The sequence below is a fragment of the Rana temporaria genome, chromosome 13 (genome assembly GCF_905171775.1).
Source record: "Rana temporaria chromosome 13, aRanTem1.1, whole genome shotgun sequence".
NCBI lineage: Eukaryota > Metazoa > Chordata > Amphibia > Anura > Ranidae > Rana > Rana temporaria.
The window spans coordinates 7705582-7719366 of NC_053501.1; the positions used below are offsets into that span (position 1 = coordinate 7705582).

A 13785-nucleotide genomic window follows, 5' to 3' on the forward strand; every position below is an offset into this window, starting at 1 on the left:
TCATTCAAAATGTGACAGCGCTGGAAGCTGAAAATTGGTCTGGGCAGGAAGGGGGTAAAAGTGCAAATTCTAGAGAACCTCTAATATAAAGGACCCACACCACCGTGTTTTGTTTTTTTGCCCCCTTCCTTCCCCCGTTTTAACCTTTTGTTGTTTTATTGCATAATTTCCTCCCACATCTTCCAACGATCTTTCTATAAATATTTATAAAAAAATCATTTGCAGAAAATACCAATGAAGGGAAAAAGCGATTGATTGTGAGGAAAGCTTGTGCGCTATGACATCATTCATCAATATTAATGGAAGACCTTCAGGGAACACTTAGGAGACCCGAGAGACAAAGAAACGAAATTGCCTCTTCGCCATCGCATGGAAAATAGCTTGAACCCGCCTAATCCCCAAAACGCAGCGCCAAAGCGGGAGATTGTGCCGAGCGCTCCGTCCTATCAGACACATCTCCGTGTGTCTAATCCTATTACTGTTACCATGGCGACCACACAAGGGCATTCCTGCGCTTTTGTATTCCAGAGGCGTCAAGATGGCAGCCGGGCCGCGCGTGTTTGTACTGAGGGGGAATCCCAGCTGTATAGATCGGCCTTTGTGTCCAATCCCAACACTACACTATACAATGTACACAGATATACAAAGTATCCACACAATGTACACAGATATACAAAGTATCCACACAATACACACAGATATACAAAGTATCCACACAATACACACAGATATACAATGTATCCATACAATACACACAGATATACAATGTATCCGTACAATGCAAACAGATATACAATGTATCCACACAACGCACACAGATATACAATGTATCCACACAATGTACACAGATATACAATGTATCCATACAATGTACACAGATATACAATGTATCCACACAATACACACAGATATACAATGTATCCGTACAATGCACACAGATATACAATGTATCCACACAACGCACACAGATATACAATGTATCCACACAATGTACACAGATATACAATGTATCCATACAATGCACACAGATATACAATGTATCCATACAATGTACACAGATATACAATGTATCCATACAATACACACAGATATACAATGTATCAATACAATACACACAGATATACAATGTATCCGTACAATACACACAGATATACAATGTATCCGTACAATGTACACAGATATACAATGTATCCACACAATACACACAGATATACAATGTATCCATACAATACACACAGATATACAATGTATCCGTACAACACACACACAGATATACAATGTATCCATACAATACACACAGATATACAATGTATCCACACAATGCACACAGATATACAATGTATCCATACAATACACACAGATATACAATGTATCCATACAATACACACAGATATACAAAGTATCCATACAATACACACAGATATACAAAGTATCCATACAATACACACAGATATACAATGTATCCACACAATACACACAGATATACAATGTATCCACACAATGCACACAGATATACAATGTATCCATACAATACACACAGATATACAATGTATCCATACAATACACACAGATATACAATGTATCCACACAATACACACAGATATACAATGTATCCGTACAATACACACAGATATACAATCTATCCACACAATGTACACAGATATACAATGTATCCATACAATACACACAGATATACAATGTATCCACACAATACACACAGATATACAATGTATCCACACAATACACACAGATATACAAAGTATCCATACAATGTACACAGATATACAATGTATCTATACAATGTACACAGATATACAATGTATCCATACAATACACACAGATATACAATGTATCCATACAATACACACAGATATACAATGTATCCCAACAATACACACAGATATACAATGTATCCATACAATACACACAGATATACAATGTATCCATACAATACACACAGATATACAATGTATCCATACAATGCACACAGATATACAATGTATCCATACAATACACACAGATATACAATGTATCCACACAATACACACAGATATACAATGTATACATACAATGTCCACAGATATACAATGTATCCATACAATACACACAGATATACAATGTACACAGATATACAATGTATCCATACAATACACACAGATATACAATGTACACAGATATACAATGTATCCATACAATACACACAGATATACAATGTACACAGATATACAATGTATCCATACAATACACACAAATATACAATGTATCCCAACAATACACACAGATATACAATGTATCCATACAATACACACAGATATACAATGTATCCATACAATACACACAGATATACAATGTATCCATACAATACACACAGATATACAATGTATCCATACAATACACACAGATATACAATGTATCCATACAATACACACAGATATACAATGTATCCACACAATGTACACAGATATACAATGTATCCATACAACGCACACAGATATACAATGTACACAGATATACAATGTATCCACACAATGTACACAGATATACAAAGTATCCATACAATACACACAGATATACAATGTATCCATACAATGTACACACATATACAATGTATCCCAACAATGTACACAGATATACAATGTATCCCAACAATGTACACAGATATACAATGTATCCCAACAATGTACACAGATATACAATGTATCCACACAATACACACAGATATACAATGTATCCGTACAATACACACAGATATACAATCTATCCACACAATGTACACAGATATACAATGTATCCATACAATACACACAGATATACAATGTATCCACACAATACACACAGATATACAATGTATCCACACAATACACACAGATATACAAAGTATCCATACAATGTACACAGATATACAATGTATCTATACAATGTACACAGATATACAATGTATCCATACAATACACACAGATATACAATGTATCCATACAATACACACAGATATACAATGTATCCCAACAATACACACAGATATACAATGTATCCATACAATACACACAGATATACAATGTATCCATACAATACACACAGATATACAATGTATCCATACAATGCACACAGATATACAATGTATCCATACAATACACACAGATATACAATGTATCCACACAATACACACAGATATACAATGTATACATACAATGTCCACAGATATACAATGTATCCATACAATACACACAGATATACAATGTACACAGATATACAATGTATCCATACAATACACACAGATATACAATGTACACAGATATACAATGTATCCATACAATACACACAGATATACAATGTACACAGATATACAATGTATCCATACAATACACACAAATATACAATGTATCCCAACAATACACACAGATATACAATGTATCCATACAATACACACAGATATACAATGTATCCATACAATACACACAGATATACAATGTATCCATACAATACACACAGATATACAATGTATCCATACAATACACACAGATATACAATGTATCCATACAATACACACAGATATACAATGTATCCACACAATGTACACAGATATACAATGTATCCATACAACGCACACAGATATACAATGTACACAGATATACAATGTATCCACACAATGTACACAGATATACAAAGTATCCATACAATACACACAGATATACAATGTATCCATACAATGTACACACATATACAATGTATCCCAACAATGTACACAGATATACAATGTATCCCAACAATGTACACAGATATACAATGTATCCCAACAATGTACACACATATACAATGTACACAGATATACAATGTACACAGATATACAATGTATCCACACAATGTACACAGATATACAATGTATCCATACAATGTACACACATATACAATGTATCTATACTTTTATTGGGATTTCATGTGATAGACCAACACAAAGTGGCGCATAATTGTGAAGTGGAAGGAAAATTATAAATGGTTTTCAAATTTTTTACAAATAAATCTGTGAAAAGTGTGTGTGTGGGGGGGGGGGTACATTTGTATTCAGCCCCCTTTACTCCGATACCCCTATCTAAGATCTAGTTGGACCAGTTTGTATTGTTAGGGTAATCGGATCAGAAGGGGGGAATGTCCTTCTCAAGTGTATAAAAGCCTGTGTACTTGTTCAAATAAACATTATGTCAGGTCACTTGTGGCCAGGTGACAAGTGCACCCCGTTGGGGCCAGGGATGCACCACAGGGTAGTGAACTCTATGGCCGACTGCTGCAATCAGAGAGGAAGCGTGAGTCCAAGATTCCCCAGGGCGCGGGGTCTAAGACCCAGCTTTGTGTTCACCAGAGCCTCTGGTGGTGAGGATGGCCTTCACCGCAGCTGGATCCAGGTCGCGACCCCTGGGGTCCCCAAAGTCACGCTCCGCAGGGAGAGAGGGGAAGCAGCAACCAGGACAAGCGATAGTGATGGGTAAGCCAAGGTCAGGGCAACTGGCAGACAAGGGTAAACAAGGAACAGGCCAAGGGTCAGGGAAACAGGCAAACAGGAGAAGTCAGAGACGAGCCAAGGTCGGTACACAGGAAGGTAAACGTAACACACTGCAGACCGGAAGCTACAAACAAAGGTTGAACAGCACTGCAGGCCTGTAGTGCAACAGTTAATATAGACTTCCTGGGATGGCCTGGGTGGGGCCATACAGGGAGGAAGGTGATAAAAGACAGCCAGAAAGAGGGTCAGGCCTCTAATGGACACATGAGACAGGTAAGCTGCCAGACTTTATTGCATAACCATGACATTACTTATTCTGGTTTACTCCAAAACTGGTACTGCCTAGTTCTGGGGGTAACTTAGCCAGAACTGAAAACCGAGCGATCGAACACCGCCGATCGTTCGGTTCTGACAACACAAACTTTAAAGATTGGAAGATGATCAGAAGATGGCTACAAAAATGGGAGGTTTGCGTAGTGTAGATGGGGAAAGGGCGATAGGGTAGACAGGGGGAACAAGTAGACTTGTCCTTTAAAAATAAAGATGAATAATAATAATGGAAATAATAATAATAAATTAATAATATACTTTGAATGTTCATGGAGAAAGGGATTCAGGAATTCTTCGTTGCACTCTGAACGTTTCACATAAGCCTCATTAAATATACATAATGCTTCTGCTCATTAAGATAACCGACTCAGCTGGAATTCACGGTCCCGATAAGACACTCAGGGGCCGATTCTGCCTAATGAGAGGCCACCAGGAGAATGGCAGTATGAAGTCACATCCACAACAAGAATGCCACAAACTTAAAGAAGAATTCCAGGCATGGATATTTTTTAAATAGTTACACTGGTCCAGCTGGAACCAATGTAGGTATGTGTAACGGAATGACCTGGGACAAACAGAGGCTTTGTAAGGATGAGGGGTACTCCTGTACCGGCGTCACCAAGGAGTCTTATGTCTAGGGTCACCTTATGTCCGATAGGGCCATAGGGTGACTGAGAAATTATATCCTAAATTACAGGACAGGGGACATCACTGATAGTTCATATTGCAGGATCTTGAGATATTGCAAGTGGTTGGTTAATTGTGACCCAACCAGTCAATAGTGACTCATTTCTATGATTAGCCCTGGCTAGTGAGTTGCTAATTGAGTCAGGCACCTTTCATTGTGTGATAACACTGCTTTAAGCCTATTGATGCTCAGAGGTGTGAATACCTTTCTGTCAAGCTGTATGCGGAGACAGAACGTCTGTCTAGGGATGTGGATTGAGAAGAGATCATTGTGTGATGGTGTTTTGTTTGAGTTCTGTTAATGAAAGAATGTGCAGTGATTAGATCATGATAATTATAGACAGGCGCCGACATGTCTAGAATGTATAGCAATTAGCCCTCTGAAGGTGTATTGAAGACCCCCAGGGTGTGGGTGGAGAGTTTGATTGTTCCTGTGCCTTGAAAACTGTATAAAATCTGAGCGTGAACCATTAAAGTTGTCTTACATTTGAAACTAGAGAACACGGAGCAAGTCTCGTTATTCTGGGAAATGGGATGCCTGCTGGTTTATCTGTGTGTCAGATGAGCTGTCGTAGTTGATGGAAGGTCGTAAACGGTGGTGACCGTTACAGTATGTACAGTATATTCCATGTGGTATCCCTCTAGAAGCTGAAAACCACTGCAGTAAGTAGATCCAACTACTCCAGTGATCTCCACTAGCTTTCAGGTTCCTTGCTGAGTGACTGTCCCGCTCCTTTGTGAACATAGGAGGTCAGCTGCTGGGCACAGGCATCATTTGGAGAATGCTGAATGGTGCCTGTGGTCAACAGCTGACCTCGTTTTGTTCACAATCAGCGGGGCAGCCTCTCAGCATACAACCTGGAAGCTAGTGGAGATCACTGGATGCAAAGCATTCTCTGCATGGAAGAGGTGGAGATCACCACCCCACTTCTCCACCTCCCATCGAAGGATTGTTCACATTCATTGAGAAAGTGTTTCCTGACTAGTTCCCATGCTCAGCAGCTAACCTCCTCCCTTAACAATGCAGCAGGGCAGCCGCTCAGCATGGGATCCGGATGCTATGCCCTCATTCCAGGTTAACCAGGAGCTGGTATGGTTGTCTTTGTAGTATCCCTGCTGATATGATGGGGCTCTGAAGGCTAGTACTGGCTGGAACAGAAACCAGGGTGCCCCAGTGTGCGGTGACCGCCCTGTCATCCGCCGGCTCAGTGGGGATCAATGGAGCGATCCCCACTGAGCAAGCGGAGGTTAACGGGGCGGATCATCACGGATCCGTCCCACGTGAAAGGGCCCTAAGAGAGTTTCCCAAAACCTGGCCTGTTGGGGGTGCTTGAGGACAGGGTTGAGAACCATTGGTCTAAGCCAGCTCTTGGCTTCTTATATCCGCATAACATGTTCTCAACAGTGTTAGAGGAGTATAGAATAGCTCCCCCCCTATGTTACTCAGGAGAGGGAACTTGTCACTTCAGGACAGGATCACCAGGCTAAAATGAAGGGCAAATAAGCCTGAAAAGGGAAAACGAATACAGCCACCACATCTAAAGGACTGGAAGGCTGCGACATCTTTTTTTAGATACCCTATTTGCCGGCGTATAAGACGACCTTTTGGATGCAAAAAAATGCATCCAAAGTCGGGAGTCGTCTTAGACGCCGGATCTGTCTCCGTCAGGCTGCGGACATCCATGTTTCAGGCTGCAGGCATCCATGATTTAAAAGCCCCGCCTCCTCCTCAGACTGTTCCGTGATAGGCGGAACACTAATTTTCTCAGCAGGGCCTCTGTTTAGTGTTCCACCTATCACGGATGCCTTCTCATCCTCGGACGAGAGGACGTCCGTGATAGGCGGAACACTGAACAGAGGCCCCGCTGGGAAAATTAGTGTTCCGCCTATCACGGAACAGTCTGAGGAGGAGGCACGGCTTTTGAATCATGGATGCCCGCAGCCTGAAACATGGATGTCCGCAGCCTGAAACATGGATGCCCGCAGCCTGAAACATGGATGCCCGCAGCCTGAAACATGGATGCCCGCAGCCTGAAACATGTATGCCCGCAGCAAAAAAATAAGGTATGGAGATCGTCTTGCGGGCACAGTGGAGGCATGTGATGGACAGTGGAGGCATGTGATGGACAGTGGATGAATGGAATGGCACAGTGGGGGCATGGAATGGCACAGTGAAGGCATGGAATGGCACAGTGGGGGCATGAAATGGCACAGTGGGGCATGGAATGGCATGGCACAGTGGGGCATGTAATGGAATGACACAGTGTGGCATGTAATGGAATGGCACAGTGGGGCATGTAATGGAATGGCACAGTGGGGCATGTAACGGCACGGCACAGTGGGGCATGTAATGGCACGGCACAGTGGGGCATGTAATGGAATGGCACAATGGGGCATGTAATGGAATGGCACAGTGGGGCATGTAATGGAATGGCACAGTGGGGCATGTAATGTAATGTAATGGCACAGTGAGATTTGAAAAATGCCTGTTTCTGTCAGCGGTTGTTCCTGTCAGCGGTTGTTCTGGCTACCCCTCAGCTTCCAGACAGACTAGTAGGAAGGGGGTAGTCTTATATGGCGAGTATATCCCAAAACCAAAATTTTTCCTGGAAAAATAGGGGGTCGCCTTATACGCCCAGTCATCTTATACGCTGGCAAATACGGTATGTTTTAAATGCAAAACGTCCCCAATTGGTGTCTATAAACAGATGGGTCACCTTCCTAATGTCATCATTGAAGGCCGATTCTTACCCTGAAAACCTTCTCGACTCTTGCAATGCTCTTCCCAAAGATGGTACCAAGCTGATCACCGATTCCAGCCAATAGGAAGCCAAAGAGTGGGATTCCAAATATCGCATAGAGGATACAAAAGATCTTTCCTCCTTCTGTGCTCGGTGCAATGTTCCCATAACCTGTCATGAAGGACGGAATGGAATTAGAACATTCAGTATACAAATACAGTTTATATACAATCATAACAAAAAAATAGGAAGATCAGCTGCTCCATAGTGTCCCATTTAATGCCTAACTGAAGTCAAAACTGTGTTTTCTATGCTGCAGTTTGTGAATGAACAGGAAGCCGCTCAGCACAGAGAGCTTCCTATTAATTTGCTGTCCAGTGCAGCTGAGGCTGTAGAGAAAGGGACTGGGGAATCTCAAAAGTGAGACATCAGGGGTCTGTTTAGACCCATGATATTTCACCAAAGCCCCCCAACAGGGCTCCTATATAAAAAAAAAAAATATATATATACAGTATGGGCCAGATCCACAAAAACCTGACGTAACTTAAAAAATCCAATTTAAGTTACACTGGCTTAAAGTTTCTACCTAAGTGCCTGATCCACAAAGCACTTATCTAGAAATTTCAGGCTGTGTAACTAAAATTCCGCCGGCGCAAGGCGTTCCTATTCAAATGGGGCGAGTCCCATTTAAATGAGGCGCGCTCCCGCGGCGGCCGTACTGCGCATGCGCGTCGGCCGTACTGCGCATGCGCGAAGTTACGTTACGCCGAGTTTTGAGGATCGCGACGGCTTAAAGTTGCGTCGGGGAAAAAAAAATGACAGCGGCATGCATTCCCGAGGGAGAACTCCATGCCAATTTTCAAAGAAAAAACCGGCATGGGTTCCCCCCCCAGGAGCATACCAGGTCCTTAGGTCTGGCATGGGTTGTAAGGAGACCCCCCCACGCCGAAAAATTGACGTAGGGGGTCCCCCTACAATCCATACCAGACCCGTATCCAAAGCACGGTACCCGGCCGGCCAGGAAGGGAGTGGGGACGAGCGAGCGCCCCCCCCCTCCTGAGCCGTGCCAGGCCGCGTGCCCTCAACATGGGGGGGTTGGGTGCTCTGGGGCAGGGGGGCGCACTGCGGGCCCCCCCACCCCAGAGCACCCTGTCCCCATGTTGATGAGGACAGGACCTCTTCCCGACAACCCTTGCCATTGGTTGTCGGGGTCTGCGGGCGGAGGCTTATCGGAATCTGGGAGTCCCCTTTAATAAGGGGGCCCCCAGATACCGGCCCCCCACCCTAAGTGAATGGATATGGGGTACATCGTACCCCTATCCATTCACCTGGAGGCAAAAAGTAAAAGTTAATAAACACACAACACAAGGCTTTTTAAAATAGTTTATTATTCTGCTCCGGACGCCCCCCCTGTCTTCGTTATTAGCTCAATTACCAGGGGGGGCTTCTTCTTCCACTCTCCGGGGGTCTTCTCCGCTCTCCGGGGGGGGGTTTCTTCTTCCGCTCTCCGGGGGGGGCTTCTCCGGACTCCGGGGGGGGGCTTCTCCGGACTCCGGGGGGCTTCTTCCATCTTCTCCCCTCTTCCGCTCTTGACTCGGCGAACCCCGGTTCTTCTGCAGCTCTCCGGTGCCTTCTTCTTCAGCGCTGGCTGCCTGCTATGTTTGTGTGTTAGCTCGATTTCAAACAGGCAGCCGGCGCGGTCTTCTGTGGCGTCAGGGTCTTCTGGTCTTCTGTTCTTCCGATGTTGTCTCGTCGCCTGTTGTCGCTGTAATGATGGAAGCGCGCCTTGCATCCCATTTATATAGGCATCACCGTCCCATCATGCTCCGGCAGGTACCCACGTGGTGGGTGCCTACCCACGTGCACCCACCACGTGGGTACCTGCCGGAGCATGATGGGACGGTGATGCCTATATAAATGGGATGCAAGGCGCGCTTCCATCATTACAGCGACAACAGGCGACGAGGCAACATCGGAAGAACAGAAGACCAGAAGACCCTGACGCCACAGAAGACCGCGCCGGCTGCCTGTTTGAAATCGAGCTAACACACAAACATAGCAGGCAGCCAGCGCTGAAGAAGAAGGCACCGGAGAGCTGAAGAAGAACCGGGGTTCGCCGAGTCAAGAGCGGAAGAGGGGAGAAGATGGAAGAAGCCCCCCGGAGTCCGGAGAAGCCCCCCCGGAGTCCGGAGAAGCCCCCCCCGGAGAGCGGAAGACCCCCGGAGAGTGGAAGAAGACCCCCGGAGAGCGGAAGAAGAAGCCCCCCCTGGTAATTGAGCTAATAACGAAGACAGGGGGGGCGTCCGGAGCAGAATAATAAACTATTTTAAAAAGCCTTGTGTTGTGTGTTTATTAACTTTTACTTTTTGCCTCCAGGTGAATGGGTAGGGGTACGATGTACCCCATATCCATTCACTTAGGGTGGGGGGCCGGTATCTGGGGGCCCCCTTATTAAAGGGGACTCCCAGATTCCGATAAGCCTCCGCCCGCAGACCCCGACAACCAATGGCAAGGGTTGTCGGGAAGAGGTCCTGTCCTCATCAACATGGGGACAGGGTGCTCTGGGGTGGGGGGGCCCGCAGTGCGCCCCCCTGCCCCAGAGCACCCAACCCCCCCATGTTGAGGGCACGCGGCCTGGCACGGCTCAGGAGGGGGGGGGGGCGCTCGCTCGTCCCCACTCCCTTCCTGGCCGGCCGGGTACCGTGCTTTGGATACGGGTCTGGTATGGATTGTAGGGGGACCCCCTACGTCAATTTTTCGGCGTAGGGGGGGTCCCCTTACAACCCATACCAGACCTAAGGGCCTGGTATGCTCCTGGGGGGGAACCCATGCCGGTTTTGTTTTTTACAAATTGACGTGGAGTTCTCCCTCGGGAAAGCATACCAAATGCCGTCGCTGCAATGGGCCTTTACAAGGTGTGACTAACTTTACACTTTGTAAAACGAGCCCTAATTTTACACTTGCAAAATAACACTTACGGCGCAAAAAAGAAGCTAGAAAGCTTTGTGGATCGCCTTAAGTGCTAATTTGCATACTAGCAACGGCATTTCGACTCGAAATGCCCCCAGCGGCGGATGCGGTACTGCATCCTAAAATTAGGCAGTGTAAATCAATTACACATGCCGGATCTTCTGTGGAAAAAGCCTTTTGAGGATCGTTTCCAAAGTTACACACAGACTGAACAGCACTTAAGTCGGAGTATCTCTTTTGAGGATCTGGCCCTATATATATATATATATATATATATATATATATATATATATATATATATAGATATATATTGTACATTTTTTAAAAAAATTATTAAAATATTTATAAAAGATAATAAAAATAAAAAAAAACAACTAAAACCGTCCACGGCCCAACTGGCACCAACCTCTGCCCTATTGACACTGTCTACTAAGCAATCATTATAAAAAAAAATGGCACCAGTTTCTACAGTTTTTATTATTGCCTTGGGAAGTGGGGGTGGGTGGTTGAGGCACTAGCAAAAAAACTATTTGTGAATGTGTAATAAGGGCCAGATTCGTTATATCCGATATCCGATATCCAATTTATGTTACGCCTCCGCAACTTAGACGGGCAAGTGCTGTATTCTCAAAGCACTTGCTCCGTAAGTTGTGGCGGCGTAGCGTAAATAGGCCGGCGTAAGCCCGCCTAATTCAAATTTGGAACAGGGGGGCGTGTTTTATGTAAATAACTTGTAACCCGACGTGATTGACGTTTTTCACGAGCATGCGCCGTCCGTGGAATATCCCAGGGTGCATTGCTCCAAAGTACACCGCAAGGACGTATTGGTTTCGATGTGAACGTAAATGACGTCCAGCCCCATTCACGGACGACTTACGCAAACGACGTAAAATATTAAAAATTTGACGCGGGAACGACGTCCGTACTTAACATTGGTACGCCGCATGTACGCCACCATATAGTAGGGGTAACTTTACGCCAGAAAAAGCCTAACGTAAACAGCGTATCTATACTGTGTCGGCCGGGCGTACGTTCGTGAATTCGCGTATCCAGCTGATTTACAGATTTCTAGGCGTAAATCAGCGTACACGCCCCTAGCGGCCAGCGTAAATATGCAGTTAAGGTCCGACGGCGTAACAGACTTACGCCGGTCGGATCTAATAGAAATCTATGCGTAACTGATTCTATGAATCAGGCGCATAGATACGACCACGCAACTCAGAGTTACGATGGCGTATCTGGAGATACGCCGTCGTAACTCCGTTGTGAATCCGGGCCTAAGTGTTTATTTAATTAAAATGTTTCGATACATTTTAAAATGTTTGTTTACATTTACTCATAAAAGTATATAAATATATATATAAAGAGATCTATCTATCTATCTATATAGATGGAAAATTGGAAAGAAACTGCTCTAAATACTAAACAAACAAGAAAGGAAGAAAGAAGAACTGCAATGAAATCGCAGTCTATTCAATCCGAGAGCTGCGATTACCATGTAAACAATAGATACAAAAAAACTGTGAAAAAAAATATAAATCGCTCTACCTCTAAACCATGCGAAACAAATGTTTGAATCACAAAACACACACAACTATGTGATATATGTTGATATAAATCATAAACTATATGATATATGATGGTATATATAAATCACTAATATACCAAAAAACAAGAGAGGTTGATAGCCACTAGAGGGCACTATATAGCACCCTCAAGTCCCTCAATAACAGTGAAACAGTGATAAATGAACATCAAAAAAAAAATGTTTTAGATCATATCTTTAGATCAATTAATATTAACCAAATAAAAATATATATAGACATATAAATAAAACAAATATTGTAGCAATAAAGGGCCAGATCCACAAAAACCTGACGTAACTTAAAAAATCCAATTTAAGTTACACTGGCTTAAAGTTTCTACCTAAGTGCCTGATCCACAAAGCACTTAGCTAGAAATTTCAGGCTGTGTAACTAAAATTCCTCCGGCGCAAGGCGTTCCTATTCAAATGGGGCGAGTCCCATTTAAATGAGGCGCGCTCCCGCGGCGGCCGTACTGCGCATGCGCGTCGGCCGTACTGCGCATGCGCGAAGTTACGTTACGCCGAGTTTTGAGGATCGCGACGGCTTAAAGTTGCGTCGGGGAAAAAAAAAATGACAGCGGCATGCATTCCTGAGGGAGAACTCCATGCCAATTTTCAAAGTAAAAACCGGCATGGGTTCCCCCCCCAGGAGCATACCAGGTCCTTAGGTCTGGCATGGGTTGTAAGGAGACCCCCCCACGCCGAAAAATTGACGTAGGGGGTCCCCCTACAATCCATACCAGACCCGTATCCAAAGCACGCTACCCGGCCGGCCAGGAAGGGAGTGGGGACGAGCGAGCGCCCCCCCCCCCTCCTGAGCCGTGCCAGGCCGCGTGCCCTCAACATGGGGGGGTTGGGTGCTCTGGGGCAGGGGGGCGCACTGCGGGCCCCCCCACCCCAGAGCACCCTGTCCCCATGTTGATGAGGACAGGACCTCTTCCCGACAACCCTTGCCATTGGTTGTCGGGGTCTGCGGG

At 44.6% G+C, this 13785-nt stretch overlaps 1 protein-coding gene across 1 annotated transcript in view; it reads right to left on the reverse strand.

Moving 5' to 3' along the window:
- KCNK10 (potassium two pore domain channel subfamily K member 10) overlaps nt 1–13785 on the reverse strand; it is a 62066-nt gene that overhangs the window by 15897 nt on the left and 32384 nt on the right. The window contains exon 3 of the mRNA XM_040332341.1: nt 8264–8424. Within this exon, the coding sequence (XP_040188275.1) occupies nt 8264–8424 (161 nt within the window). The remainder of the gene's footprint in view (nt 1–8263; nt 8425–13785) is intronic.